Here is a 26,315-nt window from a genome sequence, read left to right as displayed (position 1 = left end):
TGAGTGAGAAGTACTTGCCTTCTTGCCCTGTTGTGACCCCAGAGAGACAGAGATGAGGAGAGGAGAAAGTAGGAAAGACAAGGGTTGATAAAAAAATGCATTCATCATCTGACAAATAAGTTCATACCTTAAAAAAACAAACTGAAAATTGTAAATATTTCCCACGGTAGATAATAAAACAATATGCTGCAGTGAAAGAATATTAGATCTTATAGACAAAAAATACATGTAAATAAAATACATTGAGTGCATATTTTATAAATGCAGGACAGAAAAGGATCAGCTGGGGACTGCAGCAGAGACATGCAAGGGAACAACATGTAAACATATATTGTAATAAATAAAATTCCTTCCACTCAACGCTTTGTCTGCCCTGGTTCTGGACTTCTTTTCAAACAGTGTGTGGTAATTCTTATCTCATAAATGACATGACAGCCATGGATGGCCATCATTCACTGGTCTCTTAAAATGAAGACATTTCGGACATTGCCTTTAAAATATATTGAGTCGTGTGGTGCAGTCTGCGAAAAAAATTACTGAGCACTGAGTTTCCTCTGGGCCATGGAAATCTGGTGTAGGATGAAACAATGTCTTTCACATAAAACATAACAGGCAGATTAATTGTCCCTCTGTCTCTATAGACCAGGCAGGGTGTCTGTATGTCCAATTGCTTTCCACACCATACATTCTTTCTCTTCTTTCTTGCTCTTTACTTCTCTATCACAGTCTCTCCAACCCCAGTATTAGGTAAATGTATTCAATGCATGCAGCATTTCTGCTTTATGGATGAAAAAATAATCATCCATCACACACTTGACTAGGTATCCTCCATAATGTATTAGGAAGACAAGTGGCTGCAGGAACCACCTACTGCAGGAAAAGGATAAGATGGATCGAGGTATTGGTGGTCTGGCTCCAGTGTGAAACTCTATATGACTGTACCGAGAGCTTTAGAGTCCCAAACTCCCTATCTGAGTAGTCTGTGGAAGCAAGGCATGGTGTGTTACTTTCTTTAACAGGCCTGTAAACGTTCCGACAGTCTTTATGGCACAGTGACAGACTCGTTATGGCAGAGAGGGAGTGATACAGAGGTCGGAACACTCAGTCAAAATCTCATCTTTTGGAACAACTGAGCCATTAGACGTTTATGGTTTGTGGTGTCACATCAAAGTTATAAAAATACACTAAAGCCAGATGGTTATGTGCTGATTACGGTGTATTTTTTTTATTATATTCCTTGATCAAAGCGATTATCCACCTATGCATCTATAAAGTCATGATTAAGCATTCATACTCCAAAGTCTGTCCATCCATCCCTCCATCCGTAATCATGCAAATATATAGAGGACAAACATGCTTATGGAAGAACATCACATGGCAAAATGAAGCCAGAAGACATAGAATAGTGAGTACTTGCCCCAAGAAGAAGCTGTAAGATTCCAGTGTGGAAGCAGGACAGGAAAGGATAACTTATCAGAATAAAAATATAAAGAATTGTACAAAGAGTGACAGTTGCACAGACTGTATGTGTGTATATGAAAGAGTTTCATCCTTGTGATTATGACTTAAATACTGAGCTGTTAGAAGAAGCCAGAGTGGATCATACAGTGAAACAGCCTTGAGAGCACAAACAGAGCAGAAAGTAAATACAAAAATAAATGAGCTGAAGAAAAAGAAAAGGGGGAGGGGAGAGGGATAATAGGAGGAATAAAGAGAACGAGGTGAGGACAGGTTTACAGATTAGATAGAGAGACAGAGGAAAACAGAGACACAGACAGAAAAAACAATCAAGATTAAAGTCCGTCTGCTTCGGGTAGCCTGTTACCCTATAAAACATTTAGGAAAGGAACGATAGGCTTAAGGACAGGGAGGTAAATAAATGGAATTGGCAACAGAAACATAGCGAAAACTGCAAAAGAGGGAAAAGAAAATGTTTGGTGGAAGAGCAATGAGCATGGATAGGAGCAAGGTTTCGTCTTCTCCTAGACCAGAAGGAGGGCCAGAAGAGGGGAGTTAAGAAGGAGAGAAGCGCAAAATGTAGACAAGATCAAAAGAGCTAGTGCTTAGGCTGGGTGTGGGAGAAGGAAAGCATGTGGATGAGTGTGTGTGGGAGTGCGGGGCGACTGACCAGTGGGTTACACTACAAAAGAAAAGCACCATGGGGATCCGCTGATCTGAGCAGCAAATACAAAGGAGTGGTTGTGGTTCCAGCTAGGAGTGAGTAATACAAAGCAAGAGGAGATACTCAAGAGTACGACCCACAGAAAGTATGCTGAGTTGATTGTGAAGCACCAGCAAAATTAAATCTGATTGACTTGCTTGCACACAGTTTATCACGAGGAAGTATGCTATACTTACACATAGCTCTTTTCAAGTCATCTCCCAGTTTGGCTTGAATGAAGTGTTCACTGTATCTAGGCAGAGCAAGAGCCAGGCTGCAGAAAAGACAATAGCAGTAACTCAGCAGTTTTGTGGTTGGAGGTCTGGTTTGTGTGAATAATTTAGTCTGGTCAAACAAAAAAAGGTAATTCAAAGTCTGCAAAATGTCCTGTGACATGCTTTTAAATACTTTAATTGTATGTGATTAGAAGGATTTATATTAATCAAGAGAAACAATACACAATTAATCAAGCTTCCATGTTTTTCAGAAAGCTCTGCTTTTCTGAATGTTCAGTGAAAAGCAAAAACAATCTTGCAAATGTATTTCCCAATAACCAAGCAGAGCCTGCTGTTAGAAACAAGAGAGTGACCCCTGTTGGCTTAAGTAGTGTCCTCCATCGGCTGGAGTGCTCTCTGTTGTTAGTGGCAGTGCATTGTCTTAAGTGAAGACAGCTTAATGAACTATAAAGACATATTACAAAATTGCTGACATTGCTCACCTGTAATCTGTTCCATTGACCGGTGCAAACGTGTAGGTCCTGACTCCTCTATCTATGTACCTCTATCAAAGATGAAACAGGAACTGGCATTCAATACTGCTACGTAATACTAATGTAAGTAATGCTCAAGTTTGTGTTGTTTCTTGTATAAAAAACATTCCAAGACATAATCAGTATTTATCAATACTACAATATGTGAAATGTTTACAAAATACTGGTGAAAATGAGGCAATATAAAAAGTGAACAACGTTGTACCAGGAAACTTTACAACTTTGGCTATAGCAAGATAAAATGCAACATACTCCTGTGTAAAATGTTAATCTCTTTCCAGTATTTTGTCTTACCTCATCCTGAGTTTTCACCAGTGTGTTAATGGTACGTTCGCCTGTCTCACCATCGATCATCATTCTCCTGATCTATAGGGAGAGATGTAGAAACAGACAGTGTACATGTAGTTCAAGCATCACTGAATCTGATTTACAGAGTATCAGCTGATTTAAATACATTCTGTCTTATAAACTCATGCTAACGAGTTAGGGATACTAAGTAAAACACTTGCAGGGACTGGTCATCTAGCACCTCAATAACTGCCTGGATGTATATCCACCTCTGTTCCTTTTATTGTGTGTGTGTGTGTGTGTGTGTGTGTGTGTGTGTATAGCAAGGGGATTTACATGCATCTGCACACTCTACCTCTACTTTGATGTCATTCTCCAGCTCAGCATCTAGGAAGTCTAGGGTAACAGGTTCCTGGAATTTAGGATTCTGTGGAAAGGATGATAATGCAGTCTTAGGTGTGACAAAATTCATTAAAATTAGACACAGACAAACCTAACGACAGAAAAACAGGATTTATGCAAACAGAAAAACAGAATTCCTTTAGGCTTATCCTGAGTTGTTTGGGTGGAAGCAAAGTTTATTTGTAATAATCCTCTTTTATAAATACTCTATATCTAAAGTCACCTGAGTTGATGAGACTAAAATGTTATATAATTCAGTGGACCATTTCGCAATTGTTATCCAGAGATTGGTTCTTCTTACTATGGCAATCAGCCATATAGAGGAATATTTTTGCATCTTAGTACTGACGTTGCATTCAATAAACATATAGTCAACTTTAATAACTTTTTTGTATTTAATTCAGGAGCAATGCCAATAAATTTCCTTAACACACGAATCCAATCAAATCCATGGTATTAAAAATAGAGGGTACCATATGGCAGCATTTTGACAACATATCTGTGACACCAGACACAGCTGAATCAGATTTGATAAAAAGTGACACTGGACCCTATTAATGTCCTCTCTTAAAAACCCTATACGTCTGAGTGGCTTTATGGTGGTATAAAATGGTGGCAGTAATCTAGTGCTTCTCTATAAAACAGCAATACATGCAATCTGATACCAGTCTGTCCTCCACAGCGATTGGTGTGATGCGGTAAGAGCATACTAGTGCTTTCTGCATAGTTTCCTATTTTTATGTTGACATATCAAACAATGAATCAATAGATAAATACATATGCATTTCAACTTTAAAGAAAGAAAATTAATTAGGATTGACGTTGAATGTAAAAATAAGAAAATAGTGTGAATCAGTACACGGACAAGAAAGCAATTAACAAAATACTCAATTCATCAAAAAGCATGAGTTGAGTTCCTTACATTTGATGGTAAGTTAAATGAAATGAAGCAGCAAAGGAAGATGATGAAGATGAAGCATCTCAACATGAAAATGAGAAAAGAAAGAATAAAAGATCAAGAGGTACAACACTGAATGAAACATCAAACATACACAAGAATAACAGGAGAGGATATAAAAAAGAGAGAGAAAAAAAATGGTAACACTGGGTGGTGTGAACAGCAAAGTGAAAAAGATCAAATGAGAAATAAGGAGTGAGAAAAGAAGAGCAACAAGATTAAACAAAATAAATTGAGAGAGTGACATAATACTGTATGTCAGCAAGAGAATTGTTGTGGTGAGGTAAAAAAAAACGCTACTGTAACTAGAGACACGTGAAATTAACATGAAATACGTACAAATACCATCAAATACAGAAAGTGCTACGGTCAAGGGATATGTTCAAAGGGCCGAAGGTGACCGTCGCTATTCACTTGATCTCCCATTTGGCTGATTCAAAAAAACAACAAGTGATTGACAGGCTCTGAGCCTCAAACACAGACACATGAAAACACCTTTTCCATCAAGAAAAGCCTTCGGTGCTTTTCTTTGCTCTTCTTTCAATAAAGAAGTATCCTCCAGCTCTGATATAACTGATGCTGTTACAGCATATACCCTAAGCTCTTCAGGAGCCACCATTGTTGGTCAGAATGAACAGATGCCACTTTGTGTCGTCTCAACCACCTAAGCCTCGCCCTTAGCTGCTAGTAACTCCTAACAGGACACTGATTGGTCCTTGAAGTCTGACAAGATGGATTTTTGTGTGATATGTGATCCCGCAATTCTTGCGTGATCTCGTGACATTCCGAGAATCCAGGTGTCGTAGAAGTTAACACTTAGCTAACATTGCTTGACCTGAAGCCACATTATCACTTATAACGGCTACAAAGCATGATCTCAAAACAATCCCATGACAACCTCTCCCACTGGATTTTCGATAGTACACACAAATACAAGCTGCACTTCCAAAATTGACGTGCAACAAGGAATGCATACAAGGAAAAAGGAGGCAACAGCTCTGCCAAAATCGGCAACAACACTTGTAGAACTAGAGAACAACTTTTATGGAAACCAACAAAAAACCTGTTGATTGCACAAAAAAGTAATTCTCTACAAAACCATAACTCAAAACGTGGACGTTTTTAGGTTAGTCAAATCATTTTAATTAACTTAAAGGAGCAGTGTGTAGAAATTAGTGGCATCTAGTAGTGAAGTTGGAGATTGCATCCAACTAAATACCCCTCTGTTGACCCCTCATATTCCAAGCGTTTCAGAGAATGTAACAAAGCAAAAGGCTCTCGCTAGAACCAGTGTATAGTTTGTTTACGCTGGCCTACTGTAGAAACATGGTGGTACAACATAGCAAACTCCGTGAAGAGGACCTGCTGTATAACGACTCATTCTAAAGTAAGGAAAACACAACAATTGATAGTTTTAGGTGATTATACACTAATAGTAAAACATAGTTATGAATATTATTTTGTATTTCTGCCAATACAATCCCATAACTCCTACACACTGTTCCTTTAATAACCATTTCTATTTTAATAGGTAATGCTGAGTCATCCAATGTTGTAGACCATTTAAAGCGACTTTCCCTCTCATTTAGGTATGTGCTATCGATGTGACTATAGGTGACTCACTTTCTCTCAGTTTCAAAGCTGTCACAAAATATGCACACACAAACACATGTAGGCAATTACAAAACATACTCACACATTTGTAAAAAATAAAAGTCCATGGCCCAGAGTGACTATTAAAAGCTACAGAAGAATAGGCCATCACTTCAGTTTGGGTGAAATCAGAGGGTTGTAGATCACAAAAAAGCTACATAATGGCCAGCAAAAAAGTAATTATTATCTACAATGACTGCTACTATATGTATTCAAAATTCTGGGGGAAAATCTATGGGACTACAGTACAGACAACTCTACGTTGCTATCTTTAGGAACTACTTCTGCAATCTACAGCACTTGTTCTTTGTCTCACCTCACCTCATGAAAAGTGGCAGCATACATATTACTGAGCCTGAGCTTCCTGTTACGAATCCTTTTCTAGGAAAGTTTTGAAAAGATGCACAGTGATGCATTTTAGTGTTTCATGTCACAGTGTGGGGAGTGGGGGTTTCACAGCTCACCAAAGAAAAACATGATTTAAAATACATACATTGTGTCACTCCCAGCTGCAACTCAGTAACCATTTTAATTATTCACACACACACACACACACGCACAGCTTTGACCGTGATAAGTGTTTCAGTCTGGGTAAAAAGATTGTGAGGGGAAAAAAACAAGGAAATCCCCTTTATTCCAGAAAGAGAGGGAAACAATATGCAGCTCTGCAATATCTCTTATCACTGCATTAAAAAAAGAAATCCTGCTGCATTTATTTGAAGAGTTTTAAGGCCTTTGGCTGGGCAAGTCAGGCAGCATATTATTGATATGGTACCACTTGAAGTTTTTGTGTAATTGTTGGATATTTTCATTCATATTTCAGTTTTGAGCCTCATTGTAAACTTAAAAATGCTAAATTAATTGGATTGCCTAAAACTAAGATAGATATTCAAGCCGACATCTGAGGACTGAAGATATCAAGTCATACTCTAACTGGAGAAATAATTCTTTTGATGAAGATTCATGATAAGGTCACAGCACGTGGAAAAGTTTGAAGAGAACCTGCACCATCTGCTAGCTTATTATTCACTGTGCACAAGCAGTTCATGTTTAACCATATGGAATAGTCAGAATATAATGTAATGCTAAGACATGGACCTTCTAAATGATGCATAGGGCCAGATGCTATACCTTTGGCTGGAGATTGGGGTGTAGCAGGACATATCCATTGGGATCAATGGCAAAGTAGTACCCATTTGGACCAATCTGAAGAAGAAAATTATTTATTTTTGTATTTAATATTTGTTTCCAGAAAACCACATTATGTAAGTACAATTTAATTGCAAAACAACTGGAAGTTAGTGTTAAAAAGTGTGTAAAAGAAGGGCCTCAGTGGTCCCAAGAGTATTACATGCAACAAAGATGTTGTAATTAATAACAAGGATATTTTGTATTCGCAGATGATTAGAAAACAACAACAAATTTAACGCAATCATATCACTCACTAATTTGCCAGAGCGAAACTTCTTCACAACTTCGCAAGTCACAAGAGTTTTGGTTTAATACATTTGTATTTGTCTGCATGCATGTGGTCATATGTGGGTGTTAAACTCACTGTGAAGCGCGGTGTGAGCTTCTTGATGTCATCCAGAGACACGTCAATCCCCATTACGCCAAGAATCAACTGATTCTGGTGCTGAGAGACATTATAAGAGAAAGGGATGAGTACCGGGCAAATATATCCACCCACTCCTGCTACTGCTGACTCCACTTGTCATGTGTTCCTGCATTTATTTACTGCACCTCGCCATTCCTGTCATCTATGGTCTTCGTTTTATTGAAGACAGGTAGTGTTCCAGTAATGACCAGACCCAGTTCCTGATGGAAAGTCAAGCAAATGCAGTATTCAACTCAGAACTCAAGAACTCATTAAGTTAAATAAACATGGCAGGAACAATATTTCTGTAAAATGAATTAAAGGACACAAAAAGTACCAGAGCGTCAAGGTATACATTAGTCCACTGGACTTGTTTGGCCTGCTTGTCTGCCAGAACCATTGGTCTTCCCAGGACATCGAGGTACTCCTAAATTGGACAATACATTTTTCCAGATTAATGCTTCCATGAATGTTAAGTGCTGTAAAAAATAATGTGAAAAATAATGAACCATGATCTAACCTGTGTGTTTATTCTGATGGCTCCGATGGAAGGAATCTCATAGAAGTAACCTGGATACATGATCAGACACAATCATTTAACAGAAACTTAATGCTAGGATCCCACAATGATAACATAACAGCAGACGGAAATAGATGGCAAGGGTACATAAGAGCAACCCAAAAACATGGAGCAAAGGAAACAGCCTGCAATACTGCAGTGTAGTCTACTGCATCATGACTCTAGTTTAGTGTCAGATGAGTTAATGACATTTAGAAAAAACAAAGTAAATTGACATCCAGACGTTTTCCTTTTGTAATGTGATTATTTACTGATTCACGTATATTCAAGTGTATATGCAGCTGCTTTGCCAAAGACAGCTCTTCTGTTTCTAAAGTGATTTTCAAATCACTACCAATATCTGTTAAGTAGAACTTAATCCAATACCAGGACGGTTACAAACTGATCAATATTCAGTATTGATGTGTGTTATGATCTGTGCTGTACCTTTGTTGGAGCAGGCCATCCACTGAATGGGTCCTTTATCATAGTTGTGCTGTCCTACTGAGAAGGTGAAGATCCTCACCTGGAGCACAAGATTCATCTCAACAATATTTATTATGACCTAACCTCTTACAATGTTAAAAAATATAATTCTGGTAAAAGATGTATTTTCCCATTCATCTTTATTTAATATTAATAATATAATATAATATAATATATAATAATAATGTTATTATATACTCTGAATAGCATGTTTGACAAATTAAATGTATTAGATTATTTACATATATATATATATATATATATATATATATATATATATATATATATATATATATATATATATATATATATATAAACACAAAACAGCATATGTTTTAACATATTGTGGTGCTGCCATAATACTTTAAATCAACTAGAATTAATATTCAAATAGTCACAAGTGAAATATGAGACAAAAAATGTGTTTGTGCATCCTACTAATATCCTCAACCTTGTGCATGTGCATATTTGTGGGTGTTAACGTGCACAAGTGTTCATGTGGGAAGTTCTTTGTTTTGCATAATATGCAGAAAACCCTAATCTGCCTTCTGCATAAACCTTTAGGTAGGGAGGATATACACACGGAAGTTTGGACCCAAAGGGAGCTCCAAAAAGCTGAGTCTAATAAAAACTACAACAGGAGCACATCCACATAGATAAAAGCAAACAATTCCACACTGCAGTATCCAATGCCACAGTCTGTGTGTGTGTGTGTGTGTGTGTGTGTGTGTGTGTGTGTGTGTGTGCACATCTTTAACGTACCTTTTTCTCAGCATTGTACTTCTCTAGTATGGCCTGAGCTCTTTCCTCTCCTCCGTCAGTAAATAGCATGATGATCTTGTTGCAGTTTGCTCTACTCACATTGGTCTAGTCAAAGGAAAACAAAGGATTTTTTAACTAAACTTTTTTTTTCACCCAGCTATTGGAAGGTTTGGTTGGTCTGCTGGTCCATCTAATTTTGGCTAGAGAAAAATACCTGTTCACGCTGTCATACACTTTGGCATACTTGATGTTTTCATGACCTGTCTAGTGTCATCACCAAGTCAAAGTAGTGGTATTCTGCTGTGAATATGCATAGTCCCCAGAGGATAAAGCCAATTATTTTTGCTGACCTCCAGAGATTTCCTTTTATGTCCTTCTCAGAAACATTCACGAACCAAAAGGTTGCAACCTTTTGTTTTGGATGAGCCAATTGTTTTTCCTCTAGTGCCATCCCTGTTTGTTCAATCCAAAACAATCAAACTGTGTCATGTTATGAACATGCAGCTTCTCGGAACTGATAGCAAAGGCTTCAGACTTGTCAACAGTTCTCATCCCCATCTTAACCTACCATATCCGTATCATTTTGTGGAAAAATAAAGTTCAGAGTTTATCAGACATACTACTTGATACAATACTGTTAATAAATAACTCCACTAGAGGATAATGCTTTACCATTTCAGGGTTGTTAGCCAACTGAAAATCTAATAACAATCTAATGTTTAATTCATTGTACGAACAGCTGTGTTGAGGTAACACTTTCAACCAGCAGATGGCAGTAAAAGACAATGATCTGCTTCTGAAAATGTGGAGGCATCAGGTAACATTCATTCAAAACTTGTTTAAAGCCTCTTGTGTTCTCATCTACGTATGACAAAAGTTTTTCTCAAAACAAAAAGAATAAAACCGGAAAAACTTACAGTAGAGAGCTGCTCAAAAGCAAACTCAAAGCCTTTTGTGTAGTTTGTAATTCCTTTAGCTGTGATGTTCTGAACAGCATCCTTCAGCAGCTTCTTGTTCCTCACGTTGGCTTGAACCAGATGTTCGAAACACGCCGTCTTCTTCACCCTGGTGTTAAACTGGGAAACAGAGGCAACGAGTTATGACCAACAAATTATTCATATAATTACAACATTTGTGCATATGTAATAAATGATACACATGCAGCACACACACACACTCCCACCTGGACTTGGATGTTATCAGGCAGTGGTAAACAGACACATTCATCAAGCCCCACTAATTGCTTCACATCCTCGGAGCTCAAAGATTTGGTACCCATGGAAACAAGATTCTGCCATATAAGAACGAGGTTAGGCAGCAACACCATCTTTTTTTAAAGGTGAGACCTCCTCATTTCCACCCCACAGCACACATATGCACACACACTCCACCCAACATTAACCAAAAACCTGCCTCCTTCTGTTCAGAGCCATGCTCCAAGTCTAACTGATGGTCCATGTTTTTATTGTTAAATATCTGAACAGTAGCAAACAGATAGTCCATGAGCGAACAGTAAGGACAGATTCAAAGAGCTCACAATGACAATAAGCACAAATGACAGAATAAATTATATAATAGAATATATAATAGTGGTATGTGAAGGACATGTGACAGCAGTGTAGTCAACCAGCACATCTATTGTGTTGCAGAATGCTTCTAAAACAATACTGCACCTCATCGATCTCAACTAATCAATGGGTCTCTGTGAAATGGCCAAAAGGGAAGCTGAAAACACTGATCTACACAGACAAGCAAGGAGACAAAAAGAACCCTGACCATATGGGTGTGTGGGTGTGTTTGAGTGTGTGTCTCCAATGAGCCTGACAGCCTGGAAATTCCTTTTAGATTGACAATAACAGACATACACATCTCCATTGGACAGAAAGGCAATATCACAATGGCTATAGTTTGATAAAAGACTGAATCAAGGCGACAGCACATAAACACGCGCGCACACAAACAGAATGGAAGTTCACATAATTGCCCCCATGGAGCAGACAGGGATCTTTTATCACATAATCTATTAAAAGGAGAAGTGAGGAAAGTGGGATGGGAATGTGGGAGGGCAAGAAACAGGAAGTGACTGAAATAGGAAATAAAAAGAGTAGGGAGAAGGTTTGAATGCTGGATTTAAAAGCAGAAGAAATTAGAGTATGTATCTCATAGAGAAAACAAGAAGGGCAGACCTCTGCCAAGGCCGTTTTCATAAGTGAAATGTGTGTATCTGCTTCGTGATTTGGATCCACTCCAAAATTGAATGGGTTCTTCCTTGGCCCATACTACACCCTTCCACAAAGTTTCATGGAACTAGTTTTTCTGTAATCCTGCTGACAAAGTCCAAAAAAACCCAGTATTGCCAGAGATAGTAATGAGCTCACGTAGTGTATGTGACACTTCGATCATAATCTGATTAGAAAGATAAGATGTTTGCAGATAACCAAATCATGAACATTTTTTTAATTGTAAGCACTGAAAAAACACATTCAGGCTTTGCAAAATTGTGTTATTGGCCTTGCACACAAATGTCAATACGAACTACAACAAATTCCACTGTTCCCTTGTGATCCAATTACAACAGTTCTGTGTGTGTGCGTGTGTGTGTGTGTGTACATGTGTGTGTGTGTGTGATGGTCCAGGTCTTGGTAATGGATTAGTGATGACACAAGAGAGAAGGCTAATCTTCAAACCCTAATCCAGCTGGACTCTCTGGTGCGCTGGTTTGGTACTCCGGCTTGCCCAGACTGATGCTGGCTCACACGGCTGACACCAGCTAACACGTCTGAACAGGTTGGATGAAAGTGACGGAGACACAGTGACAGAAACTGAGAACAAAAGTGCCAAAAAAAATAAAATCGAAATGATGAGGACAGATATGGAAAGACTGACCGAAAAGAAACAGCCATCAGCATTCTTCTGGCTTACCTACCGCATGAAGTGTGTGAGCATCTTCCACGACCAAATGCCAATTTAGTCCCTGGGCTAGAGTTAATGGGCAGGGATTTATGGGTAATATCAGAGATTAATGATATAGTGTCAGGTTACAACACCCTCAGGGCCAGACATAGGGTGATGTGTGTGCGTGTGTGTGGGTGTGTATGAGTAAGTGAGTCAACGACAGAAAGAAACAGATGGAGAGAAAGAAGAGGGTGACAGAGAGAAAGAATAATGAGTTTTGGCAAAGCAACTCAGGGATGATTCTGGTATATTACACAATTTATTATTGTTGTCTTATTTTTGTAGCTTTGGAAATCCTTCCTATTGGCTTGGTACACACCAAGTTACATTACCGGGATCTGAAAATGTGGTAACATTGCAAAAATATATAAAAAAAAGTCAACATGAAACAAGAAACACGATCACTTGATCATACGGGTTGTAAACAAATCCCCAGGTTAGCCAAACATTTGGAAAGAAGACAAAGTGAATGTTACAATTATGACCCAAACTGTCTGTTGTAAGCATTCCTCACAGTTTACAGACGTCTCTGGTTCAACTTTGACCTACAGTTCTTACCGTGGTTGTGCACACACATAGTTTTACTGTGCAGTAAAGGATTATTACCAGCATTTTGGGTGTACTCACTTTCAGTTTTACCTCCAGATAAAGTGGTTTGGATAATCTGGCTTTACTGTTTGCTTGTTTACAACCTGTCTGACGGTCTAACTGCTCATGTTTCTCACTCTGTTGAACTTCATTGCAGCAAAGTCGAAGTATTCCCAGATTTCAGAAATGACTCTGGTAAGGACAATGTTATTGAAATCTACTGAAACATTGGCCAAAGCTAAACATTTAAAGACCCAAATTGTAATAAACGTAAATGATTATGTTAGCACCTTTAAATGGGTGCCTTTCATTTTCCTTAGACCACTAACAGCAGTGGGTGTAATGCGGTTTTTGTGGAAAGTAGGAAAACAATTTAAACAAAAAAGTTCTAAGTTAAAACTGAATTGGACTTCACTCTTTGAACTAATCTCTCTCATTCTGTCTATCTTTCTTAGACACACACATAAACACACACCCTGAGCTCCTCGACAGATTCCGATAATTGCACATCTTTGCAGAATCACAAGTCCACCGTGAAACAGAATACATTGTGTCCAAGACAAAGGGTCCCCGGAGAGAGGAAATAGAGACTGAATGGCTGTCTTTGTGCAATGAGAAAGAAGACAGCTCCAATCTTTATAAAGACCCATCTCAATAAACACCTTCACAGGAACCCATTTTAGTATCACACAGTCTTCTGATTGGCTCTTTTTGAGTGTTATCACAAGTGTGGAAGGCCTAGAATAGATGGTCAGAATAAAAAGGTGGAATGGGGGACTATAAAAGTGATTGGTGGGTGAGAAAAATAAGAACGAAGGGGAAGAAACTGGAGGCAGTGAGAGGAGGAAAGTTGTGGTTATGTATAAAGAAGAGGCGGAGCGTATTGTGTACAAGGTGATCCTTCGTTGACACAAAGAGATGTATGGAGGTGTATGGCAAAATTCTGAGAGGAATTGCACGACTCAATGATGAAAGGAAAGAGTGATGGAGTGATCAAGAGGGTGATTAATGAGTGTTTCCAAGAAGTGCGGATTTAATACCTATAGGAGAAGTGGGAATGTACACACATGTGTACGCACGCATGCACACGCACACGCACACACACACATACACACATACACGGGTAAGGAGGTGGGGTAGGGGCATGTAGTGCAGAGTTTTAATCCTGTACACCAAATAGAGCTGTGGGTATTTCATTAAAGGTTTGTTTCAGGGTGGCCAGACCTGAGAGAAATCCATATTTCATTACTTGTCATCCATCTCTGTCTCTCTCTTGTGTGCTGTGTATGTGCTGGTTATGTGCACAATGTCTTCATGTGTGTATCTCCATTCAAATGGACATAAGCCCATTCATGCGCACACTGTGAATTTGTCCGTCACTCTGCCCCTTTTCTCAGTGTGCATCATGTTCCCCGTCGCCTCGCACAAACAGACCACCCAACAGTCAGTGATGGGTTTAATAATACTCACATAAACTACATTGACGTAGTCGTCATCAGACAGAGTCTCTAGCATCTCACTCACGGAGGTCCTGATCAGTTTGAGAGTCAAGCCAGACACACTCCCGCTTCTGCAACAACAACAAAAATACCCAACAACTTCTCACTGCAATCTGTCTGCTCAGTTTTTGTACTCAATATAATTAAAAATGCGTCTGCCTTGGGAAATGCATTACATTATGTGGTAATTTTAGGAAGGCATGTGTTATAATCAGGGGAAATCATGACTGATGTGAGGAGGTTATGGATCAATGAGGCTATAAAGTAACTCACGCATCCACAAGGATTAGCATATCTTTGGGTGAGGCCGCTCCTTGAATGTACCTAGAAGGACATTAATGAATGAAAGAAAAGCTGGTGTGAGACACATTTCAAAAATGTGTTGAAAGCCAACACTGTATCGTTCAAAATAGTATATTTTGAACACAACATTACTTATAAAATATACTTTTGAGTCATATTAGGTCTAAATATATTTAGGGCTGTGGAATATTGATGAAATTAATATAACAATGTTAATAAGAATACTTCAAATATCGATACGAACTATGACATATATGTTATGATATGATATATAATATAAATCAAAAATCAAGTCTACTTTGTGCCTTTTTCAGAACTTTAAATTAAATTTTACAATCTATACAATTTTCTTAGATTCATCAATTAAACATGTTACTTTTGTAAAGACAGTACACAATATGACTATATTTGTCACAATAAAGTTGATCAATAATATTTATTGACCACCCAGCCCTTCATGCACTTACTATATCTAAAAATTACATTTATTCATAAACACCTACAACCAACCAAGCAACTACATAACAGACAAAACAAATCATATAAACCCCTGAACACATCAAATTAGACATTTTTGGCTTAACGATTTAATTAATGTCATGCTACTTTTTCTAGCAGTTGTCTTACCATGGCCTCCTGCGGACATCATACAGGTCAATTTTACTGGGGGTCTTGCGAGCATCCATCCAGGGAGAAGCTTTCAGAGGAGATAAGATATGTGTTGACTATAACTGTGTTGATCTGCAAATATCTGGCAACATGCAGTGTCATATTCAGCCCAGCAGTGTCTAGTCCCTGTCAGCCATTCTGGGAAGATATAAAATAAAAGATTTTTGTTGTGCCTAATGACTCGTTGGATGAAATCCCACCCCTTCTACATTCCAACATGTTTTATGCTCACGATCAGAGGTAAACCGCAATGAGAAATGAGATAAAATACTTCTAAGACGCAAAACACGGGAATCACTTGCGTTGACAATAACCAGGTGCTTTCTATCTGTATACTATTAATGAGGAGCACCATGAAAACAAGCCAGTATGAGTGTGTGACTGCCTATCATGCATGCTAAGAAGTTAAAAAAGGGAAAAAAGGAACAAAGAGGAATAAATTCAGTGCCAATGAGAATTCATGAATATTAGACATAAACTTTTCCCATAAAGCTATATAGTGTCAATGATGGCAGGGAATCTCATGAATAGAAATAGCTTGGCAGAGAAAACACTCCTGATAGTGAGCAGCACTACACTAATGCAGTTAAAGATAACATGACACCATCTATGGCACCACATATGAAATCAATGCAAGTTGAGCAAGGAAGATTATTTATTGAATTTATTTGCTCAGTGCTGTGGGAACAAGCAAACTCATGAATATGTTCTCTGGCTGTTTGTAGTTTTGATTTAAAAATCCACACCCTGCATCTTACTGTAGCTGAACCAAATAATAATCGTCTGATGAGTGCACCTCTGATTTTATATGGAAGGAAACGCACACAACTTCAGTGTCATATGAACAGATACACAAACAATTTAGGAGGCCAAATAATCTACCAGAGTTTTCTTACTATTTGTTAAATGTTTCTCCCCTGTGTTAAAAGGCAAAGATTGTTTTTTTGGTTGTTTAATTACCTGGGTAGTAGCGAGCCAGGCCCGTAGCGCTGCCATACACCTGCCAGAGAAGGGTCGGGTCATCCTCTCTGTTCTTTCTAAACACGTCCTCCAATGCCTCCGACCAGTTAAGTTCATTCAGCACAATGGTGGCTAAAAAAACACACAAATACATATTAAACAACATGTACTAAAAAGATGGACATACTTGCACAAAAAATATGCATTACTGTTATCAGGTTGTGTACATGTCAGTGTGCGTATTCTGTAATAATGATCAATGGACATACAGTATGTGCAGGCCATTGTAGACTGTCCAAGACATGTGTACATCCCAGATTAACAAATGCATTAAGATTCACGCACACAAGTCCGCTCAGTGTCTGTCCACTCGCTTAGTGGGACGCAAATATGAGGCCAGAATTTAGTAACAGATACTGAGGAGTGGTTTTATGGCTTGTAATGGGTTAGCAGTAAACTTTGTTTAATTTTACCTGAAACACTCGATAACCTGTGTGTGTGTTTGTAGGCATGTAAGTGTGCATGCGTGTGATTGATAGTGTGTGTTGTGAGAGGCAACAGACATTATGGATGTAATGACACAGCACCCAGACAGCTCAGAGCCACATAACACTTACTCTGATGGATGGAGACACAGCACATGCTGCCCCAACTCTATCTTTGGTCTGTCTGTCTCTTTACTGCTCTTCCTTTTTCCGTCCTTCTTTCCTTTGTACTAATGTAGTACTGTATATATGCTTTTATGTGGCTCTGTACATCTATATGTGCATGTGTGTGTGCATGTGTGAGATAGATTGGTATTCTGTATTGAGTGTGACGTGGCTCATTGATGTGCAAAGCAAACACTGCTCATTTGCATGCAGGCCTCTAGAGGGGTGAGTTAATGAAGCCTTGGTTGCCAGGAGTGCATGTTTTTTTATTATTGAAGGAGAGAGAGAGAGAAAGAAAGAGAGAAAAAGCATGTGGTGTGTGTGCTCAGTAATGTATTTCCCTCATTAAGGGTAGAAATTTAAAGGGAAAAGGAGAGAAAATAACATCACAGCCCTTGTTAGATAATGAGAAAATTACAAACTGTATGTGTGATTTTTAAGTGAAGGCTGATAAAGACAGACAGGTAGGTAGATGTTGCTAATAGCTATATAGATAGCCAAATGGCTTTATAGTGTGATATTCACAGAATATACACATACATACATCTCAGTCTACGCAAACAGACCAAAATACAGTGCTAAACAGGCAAACCAAAAACACATCTAACCCAGTGGTAATATGTTCTTTTTAATGTTTCCATTGGTTTTGAGTACTCCCGACTTAGTCATAATATTTAATAAGCTAAACTCCACTGCTGCTTCATAAGGGATACAGTATCCTCTAGTCGCCCATATTGCCACTGACACTAATGAATTCCCTGGCTGCACTCGGCATGGCTTTGATGCCACACTGAATCTACAGCCTACGATGACTTCATCTCAGTTGGATATCAGGGGTGCAATATACTTCACTAACATAACATGGATTAGTTTATTTTGAACATTAAAGTGTAAATTATATTTCACTGCTTTAAATAGTCCATCCCCGCATACACTCATCATCACTTTATGTCTAGAACAGAATGCCCACTCTACTAAAGAAAGATTCCCTCTGATATAGTGATGTGTTTCATCCAGTAGCGACAGTGAGATCAACAGTGTAGCAAGGTAGTAGTAGTAGAACGTAGGACTGGGCAGGGAGGTGTAGCGCTGTATATAATAGGGTATGCAGTTTACAGAAGTTTAGATTGTATTTAAAAATGGAAGCTACTCAAGGAAGATCATACTGTATTGGCTTGGATAAAATATTATTTTCTGTGAATCTGAGAAACTGGGGGTCTTACTGCATTACAGGACTAAACATAAATGTCATAAGGCATTCAATACTCTTTGTATCAGTCCATCTTGTATCAAGTCTTTCTATGTTGAGTCACTGTGTGTTGCCGTCTTTCCTGTCGGCTGTTTTGTTCTGTTTTTCTGGAAGAGAAAAAACTGCTAGCAAGGATTCTATCATGAAGATCAGGAATATCATACTGTTCTCTTCAAAATGTTTTTTGTCATATATTTTGTATACATACATTTTCAGCTTCTGTATCTAAAAGCAACACCACTGATTTTGCATGTGACCATGTCCTTCACTGGACCAACAAAGGCTTTTGTGATCTTTCTGTCATCTGAAGTGAACGTCTGCTTCCTATTGTACTCTCGTCTCACACACGTGACATGCTGCTGTCTATAGAAGCTGATTTCATAAACTTGCCTCCCACTTTGCCCAGAAAATCCAATTTTCTCCAGCTGAGCAAAGGCTATTCCTGGCACATTTATAGGGTGGAGATCAAATTGGAGAGTTGGAACCGCAATAACGTATAAATCATCTGTCTGTTTTTTTCTCCAGGCATACAAAACCTATACTTCTGCATGTGTGCCAATATTTGACACGCTATATGAGCGTGTGCACACTGTAAGACACGCACATTGTTCTTGCTATTTAAGTGGGGACTCTTCTTTGAATATATTCCCTCTGTATCCCATTTTCATCAGCACCACATGACCAATCTCACCCCTTTGGCTTACTCTAACTCTAGCCTAATCCTAAAACCTAGTGTCAACCTCAAAATAAACTAGTGGGGACTGACTTTTCAGTCCAAAAGATTGTTACCCAATACGTAAGTATGCTACCGGTTAGGGCTGTAGTGATTTGTCAACATAATCAACATCATCGATTACAGAAATTTACATTTTGATTTTCAGCATCGCCCCATCTTAAAGAAATGTCTGAACCACTTCTGTTATGGTCACGTTACACCATGCATCATCTATTGCTGTTATTCAGGCATTTATATCTTCTGTTTACTGTAACGACAATGTACGAGAGAATGAGAAAAGTGATGTAACTAACGTAATAGAGTGTTCGTAATCCATAAATCATTTCAATTATTTCCCTTGCCCCACACTGATGCAATAATATATTTGAGTATCTAAACTGCATTCTCCAGAGATGAATGAATCAATGTCGTAACCATTTTTAGTTGTAAGTCAAGTACTTAACCCTTACATACTGTTCATATTCAATGCCTTCACAGTATGGTTCAGGTCAATTTTGACTCAGACCAAGAATTCCCTCATAGTAAGTGTCTATACCAAATTTTAAACTACAGATCTATTTAGAATGTCTAAATAGCCTATGTCTCATTAATACATGTATGATTAATCCCTAATAAATGTTTCAGAGAGCAGGGAACCAACCCAAATTGATTCAAATTAGTTACTTTGTAGATTATTTGATAATATTGCAGGTGCTTGTGCTTGCAGGTGCAGATCTTGTGTCTGTGACAAGGCACCCTCTGACCTGTGGATGACTTCTGTTCCCTTTGTGCACCATGATCATTCCTGTGTTGTTTTACTTTTTCACTGTTTTGAGATTCCCCATGCCCCTCCAAAGACTAGCAGGTGTCTGTCTCTGCGGGAACCTGGGCAAATGTCACAGACAGTTCTCGTGACAGTGTCGACGTCCCCCTTGAACTCTGTCACCACTGTCCCATAACAAATACACACAAACATGGCCTGTACAGTTTCACAGTTTCAAGATTCCCTAAAACCACCATTTTCCTTGAGTTGACCCACAATGGTAGATCTAAAATCCATCTCAATAGATACGGGTAAAATTTGACCAGAAACAGCCTCAGTGTACAAAAATGTGTAGCACCTGTTCAAAAGTATACAATTTTAAAATATTTTCATTTTTGTGTATTTTGGATCACGTTAGGAAAAAGTGACCCAAAATACTTTCAGGATAAAAGAATGATGTTTAGGGTATTTTTACTGCTGTCAAATGTCAAAACAGGTCAAATTTGACCCTAACAGTATGTAAGGGTTAAGTAAAAATAATGATTCCCCAGTTCATGGAAAGGCTTGCTATGACATACAGTAATAACGTTAATCTGTGTCACAGCAGTCCTTTTGAATTTTAGGTTCAGTTTTTTTTTTTCAGATTTTTTCAGATGACATATTTTTTTTTAGATAATTACTAATCAGGAAAATAATTATGAAAATCATCAATAAAAGAATAAACATTGGGTGCAACCCTGCTACCAGCTTTGAGTCCTCCGCACACACATATAGTTTCTTTCATCTCACTGAGATCAGACTTCAGCCCTGAATAGGTCCCAGCAGCTCAGAGTATCTATGCATACTCATTTCAGGCTACCAATAAACAGCACCTTGTGAGAAAAGCAGTCTGAGGAGTCATGGCACCCAGCCTAGATTATAGCCAGAGAAGTGTCTCTGGGGGAAGTTCAAAAGCATGTTAATAAAACAGACTTGCACGTTTACAGATAGCAGACTCTGACAACAATGTGTGCCATCCCTATCCCTCATTTCTGCCCCTGTGTTTGGGGTCAGCAGAAAGGTGAAGTGTGTAACCTTGAGGCCAGACGGTTCCCCAGCAGGCTGAGGGGGCATGCTGAGGAAGTCACTCCATTCTGCTGTCCTTCCAAGTCACTGCTGACGCATCACTTCCCACTGTATACTAATAACTGAATATCTAAACACATACACGCAGATACTCACAGTCACAGATTACAGGATTACACAAGCACAAACCAAGCAGTAACAATGCAGCCTGGTGGTAAGAGAAACATTCCTGTAACTGTTCAAACTCATTGTGAACCATGTGTCCTGGTGAAGTATCCTTGAGCAAGGCACTGAACGCTTTATTGCTCATTGTAAGTCACACTATGATAAGAACCCCACTAAAGTGCTCAAAATGTAAAAATAGAATAAAAGAAAGCTATTAAAATATAATACATAATTCACACCACAGTTAAGATATTCAACAGACTATCCTTAAGTCATTGAAATTCAACTTGGGTTGTGCTAATGTCACAGGGACTCTAGAGAATCAAATTACTCTGAACCACTCAAGGTAAATGTCACCACATGATGATGAAATGATCAGAGATGTTTTGTTTTTTTACAGAGCAAACATACTCTTAACAGATGCACATGTGTTTCATTAAAATCTAAAATTGTTTTACATAGGCATAAACTTCAATAACAGACAGTTAAAATGCAAATGACAACATGAACATGGCCATCAAACAGTTACTGGCCCAGATTTGATAACAGTAAGTGCAATTTAGTTTATTTTTATCGATTGGTTTTATCTTTTCATCTATTGTACTGTTTTATCAGGGTTTAACTCTTACCTTAGTTTGTCTTGCTTTGTTGGGCCTCATTGTTGAGCTTGCTGTGGTTTTATTGCAAAGTCAAAGCACTTTGTAAACTCAGTTTTTAAAGGTGCTGTATAAATAAAGTTATTATTCATATTATTATTAATGATCCTTTCTTTGTTGTAAAAATGCGAGTCAGTCCCTGCATTGCTCGAGGTCGCAGTGGTTGGAGACCTCTCGGTTAGTAGACAGCACAAACTTGTGTCATGAAAGCAGCATAATTCCTCTGTCACTGAAATGGATCGTAAAACTCACTGTTTGGACCCAACAAACGGTACATACTGATTTCACAGTATAGATAGTATTGGGCAGGTAAGTATAACTAAGTGTAAAAAAATATTTTTAACAATTATCATATTGTGGAAAAAGACATATTTCCAAATAAAATCTTGCAGGATTATCATTGTATATATATATATACATATATATATATATATATATATATATATATATATATATATATATATATATATATATATATATATATACACACATATATGTATATATATATATATATATGTATATATATATATATATATATATATACATATATATGTATATATATATATATATATATGTATATATGTATGGAATGCAGATTCCTTGGCAAGAATTTGTATCAGTCGACTTTGTATTAATGATTATGCTTCAATTCATTTAAAGCCCTGGGACACATGAACAGTTTGAATCAACGGATTCATTATCAAAACCTTGATAGGTTTGCTCAGACAAAGGCACCAATTCATTTAATTTAGAGGACCTTCTATTCATTTACATCCCAAGGACACATGGCTTAGGACAGGAGAAGATCCTATTATGCTGTATCACTTAACTTCATTCATCATTTAACCATGGGCACATTTGCTAGAGGGACTATCTGTAAACAACATGTCATAATGGGTTGGTTTGTCACTTGTATCCATGGTAACCACTGTGGTTTGTGTGTGTTTGTGTGTATGTGTGTACTCACAGCCATCATAGATGTCAGTGGGGATGTGGACAGCCGTGTGGTTGTGATCAGTCAAACGTTTAAATGATGGGTCCTCTTTAAAGTCTGGCCGAATCCTATATTTTCTTCCCTCTGTCTCATTTGCATCCAGCTGAGGGGAAACAGAAATCAAGATGCAGACAGTAATGGGTTTAAGACACCACACAAAGCCTTGTTATTCTATCTGCTGAAGCATCATTGCATGCGAAAAAACAGTTTGTAGGTATATTTAAAAGCACAGGACTGATTATATTCCTCATCAACTCCTGTCTGATGTGAGAATGTCATCGCTGCACTTTTCACACCCTCCCAGCTCGTTTAAGAATAAATAGCATCGACTGTATTCCTAATATCTTACTTTCTCGCATTGCTATCATCTTCACTTCGAAGAAGCGAGAGACAGCAAGATTGTCTATGCCCCTTGTGGAGATTTATAACTCCTAGTGTGTATTCACCAATTTACATCAATGAGAGCAGTACAGACAGGAAGATATATGAAGAAAAGCATGATGAGATATGAAGGAAAGAATGCAGGGTAGAGAGGGAGTGAGGTGGAGGGAGAGAGAAAAAGCAAGAGGGGGGGAGGGGGAGTGAGAGTTGCTTCCTAATAAAGCAACAGTGTAGCCAGCTCATACATCTCATCTGTCAATTAGAGGAGGAACATGGCAGAAACCTCTTCACCTGAGAGAGGGTGGGAGGAGGGATGATGGAGAGGAAGCTACATGGGAAGAAAAGCCTGGAGAGGAGGCAAAAGAGGGAGGGATTGCAGTAAAAGGCTGAGGCAATGATAGAAAGCGAGAGTGAAAAAATAAGATACCATTGTGGTGAATAGGAGAAGGGAGATGGAGGAGAAGAGGGAAGATGAGTAGGTGAAAGGGAGGACAAGAGAGAAAGGGTGATAGCAACACCATATTACTGGCCCATGTCTGAGTGTGACCTGTGTGTTTGCAGGGGCTAATATGGAAGGAGAGCAAATAAAAAGCACTCACGTTGTCCTTTGCGTTGTAGTAGGATATTTCATCACCCTGTAAACAAGTCACAGAAGCACAAACATCACTATGTGGCTGCTTTAGGGTGTTGCACAAAGAAACGTAACATTTATACAATCATGAAATGCCTAATGCCTTTCTAAATAGCTCTTTACTCAACTCCATTAGTAAATTATCCAGTTTTATGTTAATGAAGACACTAGTCTGTGCTACCATACAAATTATTACTGTAAGAGTTAAGCTGAGTGTGTAGAGTGTTCCTTTTTTTACATCTGTAACTGTGTGCCTACAGCCATTTTCAATGCTCCAGGGAAGCATTCTTCTGCCATTGAGAAGGCAATATGGCAATCCACAGCTTAGACACATCTATAACCATCTCTGTGACAAGTATTTGTTCCTGACCACCACTTCACTCTGCGTTATAATTGTGTGCCGCTGTAGTTCTTAGAAATCAGAGTATCTGTCATCTGAAATGAGGGAATAATGAGTCATAACACGGAGTATAATATGCAATAAACCAATTTAGTAATGGAGATGTAATCACTGCTAACGACACACAGACGCAAACAGATTAAACCTATTCAGACAATGAAAAGTCTGAGTATCTCCCTGTGTTTTACCCACATACAGTATATAATACACATACATAAACGTACATATACTTGTACTGCAAGTATTCCTGTAAGTGTGCAGGTCTGTATTTTTGTGTCCTTCTGTTACCTCAAACTCGTCTTTCCACATATGCTCCGTCTGGAATTTCTCAGCAGCTGTGGCCAGTTTCTGGGGAGTGAAATATGACAGGGATTTAGATTGAAAACTGCACAAGGTATGCCTCCTCCACAGTCTGAGTCTAATTATAGAAAGCCTGAGCAAAAGAGAGTATGTTAAAAAGCACGATGGACACTATCCCTGAGACGGATAAGTGATTATGATCTCACTTGCAGAGCTCACACCACAGGGCTGTCACAGTCTTGCAGCACTGTCTGCTAAAGGCCACACCACAGTGTAGTACTGGCAGAATGAAAAGGTTGTACTGTAAAAGAGTAGTGTGTTTGTGTGTGCCTGTGTGAGTGAGAAATAAACACCAGAATTATGAATAAAGTCAATTTCAAATTGATTACCAGCTGAGAAGCTGTCAATCAAATTGGATACTACTAAATAACAGGGGGATGTAATTGGAATTAACCTCACCATTGCTCTACACAACTCTCTAACATGTGCAGTGGACACACATTCACACTTAGCAGCAATAGAGAGAAAGAGAATAGTGGTAAGACTAAGAGCAGTTCGTTTATCGCGCTAGAACATTTCTTTCACAGTACAAGCAATAAAACAGACAAACACATACTAAACAGCACATATTTATCACTCTGGGAACAAATGACTGCCTTAAGTGCTCTGTAGAGATCCAGGGTAGCATTCATTCATAACTGAAACATCACAGGTTTGGTATTTGCACTTACAATTGTGAGAGGATACTGTGATATCAAGACATATTAGACATTGCCTTCCAATTTCACAATACATTCAATGCTTTAACTGGCTTTCCTCGTGATCTTTCAAAGTTTGATTCCATCATTATTTTTTCTTTTGTAGGGAAATGAGGGCAAAATTGAGAACAATAACAAGAAAACAAAAACACAGAAAATGGGGGAGACAGAGATCTGATTTCAACATTTTGCAGTTGATATGTGAAATAATTTAACTGTTATTTCATGCATTTTTAAAGAGTTTTGAAATGTCAAGACTGCATTCACTGCAAAAGTGCCCAATAAAAATGAAGAGACATGTTTAGATATAAGCTTTGTTATGCTTGAAACAGGCACATTTGACAGCCAGTGCACTACGTGATTTTCAGTTGATAATATTTCTTAAAATAAGACACGGTGTCCGGCTACCAGAAGTGTTAAAACAAGATCAAAACATCTCCTGATGGGATCACATCAGCCGTGATGCCATATCGGGACAGGACCTTAAAGTTGGGGGGTACAATGGCCCCTTACCCACTTCTTACCACCTACTTCTGGCAGCCTTGCTATTATCCTGAAATAGTTGATGTTACCACAAAATTGTGTGGAAACCTGTACCCTTACACCATTTAAGTTTTTTCTTTAAGCCTAGTGAGGCTTTTAGGTTATCTAGGCTTCTAGACTGTCTCAATGCTATTGTTTACAACTCGATGCTGATAAGATGGAGGTTCTAGTTGCTGCACTAGAAAAAGTTGTCCCCACGATCAAGCAGAGTATTGGTCCACTTTCCTCTGCTGCCCACTCCAGCCTTCCTAATCTAGGGGTAATATTTGACCAATCCTTCTTGCTTGACCCCCATGTAAAGCAGCTGTCTAGATCTTGTTTCTTCCACTTAAGAAATATTAGTAAACTGAGATCTGTAGTATTAACAGCTAAACTAGAGATGCTCATACATTCCTTTATCTCTTCTTGCAATACTTTGGTTTATGACCAAATACCT

The 26,315-nt window shown here is 38.4% G+C and overlaps 1 protein-coding gene across 2 annotated transcripts in view; it reads right to left on the bottom strand.

Annotated features, from left to right (window-relative positions):
* The window catches only part of LOC137881191 (voltage-dependent calcium channel subunit alpha-2/delta-1), a 59,856-nt gene that overhangs the window by 13,139 nt on the left and 20,402 nt on the right, over window positions 1-26,315 (bottom strand). The window contains exons 4-22 of one of the 2 annotated variants that reach the window (XM_068722993.1): window positions 24,567-24,626; window positions 23,847-23,882; window positions 22,840-22,969; window positions 16,610-16,741; window positions 15,608-15,677; window positions 14,951-15,001; window positions 14,649-14,748; window positions 10,553-10,711; window positions 9,636-9,740; window positions 8,835-8,913; window positions 8,349-8,398; window positions 8,166-8,255; window positions 7,975-8,049; window positions 7,787-7,867; window positions 7,363-7,437; window positions 3,574-3,645; window positions 3,225-3,296; window positions 2,880-2,941; window positions 2,338-2,435 (exon numbers count right to left, since the gene is read on the bottom strand). In XM_068722993.1, coding sequence (XP_068579094.1) covers window positions 2,338-2,435; window positions 2,880-2,941; window positions 3,225-3,296; window positions 3,574-3,645; window positions 7,363-7,437; window positions 7,787-7,867; window positions 7,975-8,049; window positions 8,166-8,255; window positions 8,349-8,398; window positions 8,835-8,913; window positions 9,636-9,740; window positions 10,553-10,711; window positions 14,649-14,748; window positions 14,951-15,001; window positions 15,608-15,677; window positions 16,610-16,741; window positions 22,840-22,969; window positions 23,847-23,882; window positions 24,567-24,626 — 1,597 coding nt within the window. The remainder of the gene's footprint in view (window positions 1-2,337; window positions 2,436-2,879; window positions 2,942-3,224; window positions 3,297-3,573; window positions 3,646-7,362; window positions 7,438-7,786; window positions 7,868-7,974; window positions 8,050-8,165; window positions 8,256-8,348; window positions 8,399-8,834; window positions 8,914-9,635; window positions 9,741-10,552; window positions 10,712-14,648; window positions 14,749-14,950; window positions 15,002-15,607; window positions 15,678-16,609; window positions 16,742-22,839; window positions 22,970-23,846; window positions 23,883-24,566; window positions 24,627-26,315) is intronic. The other variant, XM_068722992.1, reaches the window with a different exon arrangement.

Source organism: Cebidichthys violaceus, unplaced genomic scaffold, assembly GCF_023349555.1.
Source record: "Cebidichthys violaceus isolate CVI_PGR_0920_01 unplaced genomic scaffold, fCebVio1.0.p SCAF_3, whole genome shotgun sequence".
Taxonomy (NCBI): Eukaryota; Metazoa; Chordata; class Actinopteri; order Perciformes; family Stichaeidae; genus Cebidichthys; species Cebidichthys violaceus.
The sequence above is the reverse complement of the archived record's forward strand: the minus strand, read 5'-3'. Positions and strand labels throughout refer to the sequence as shown.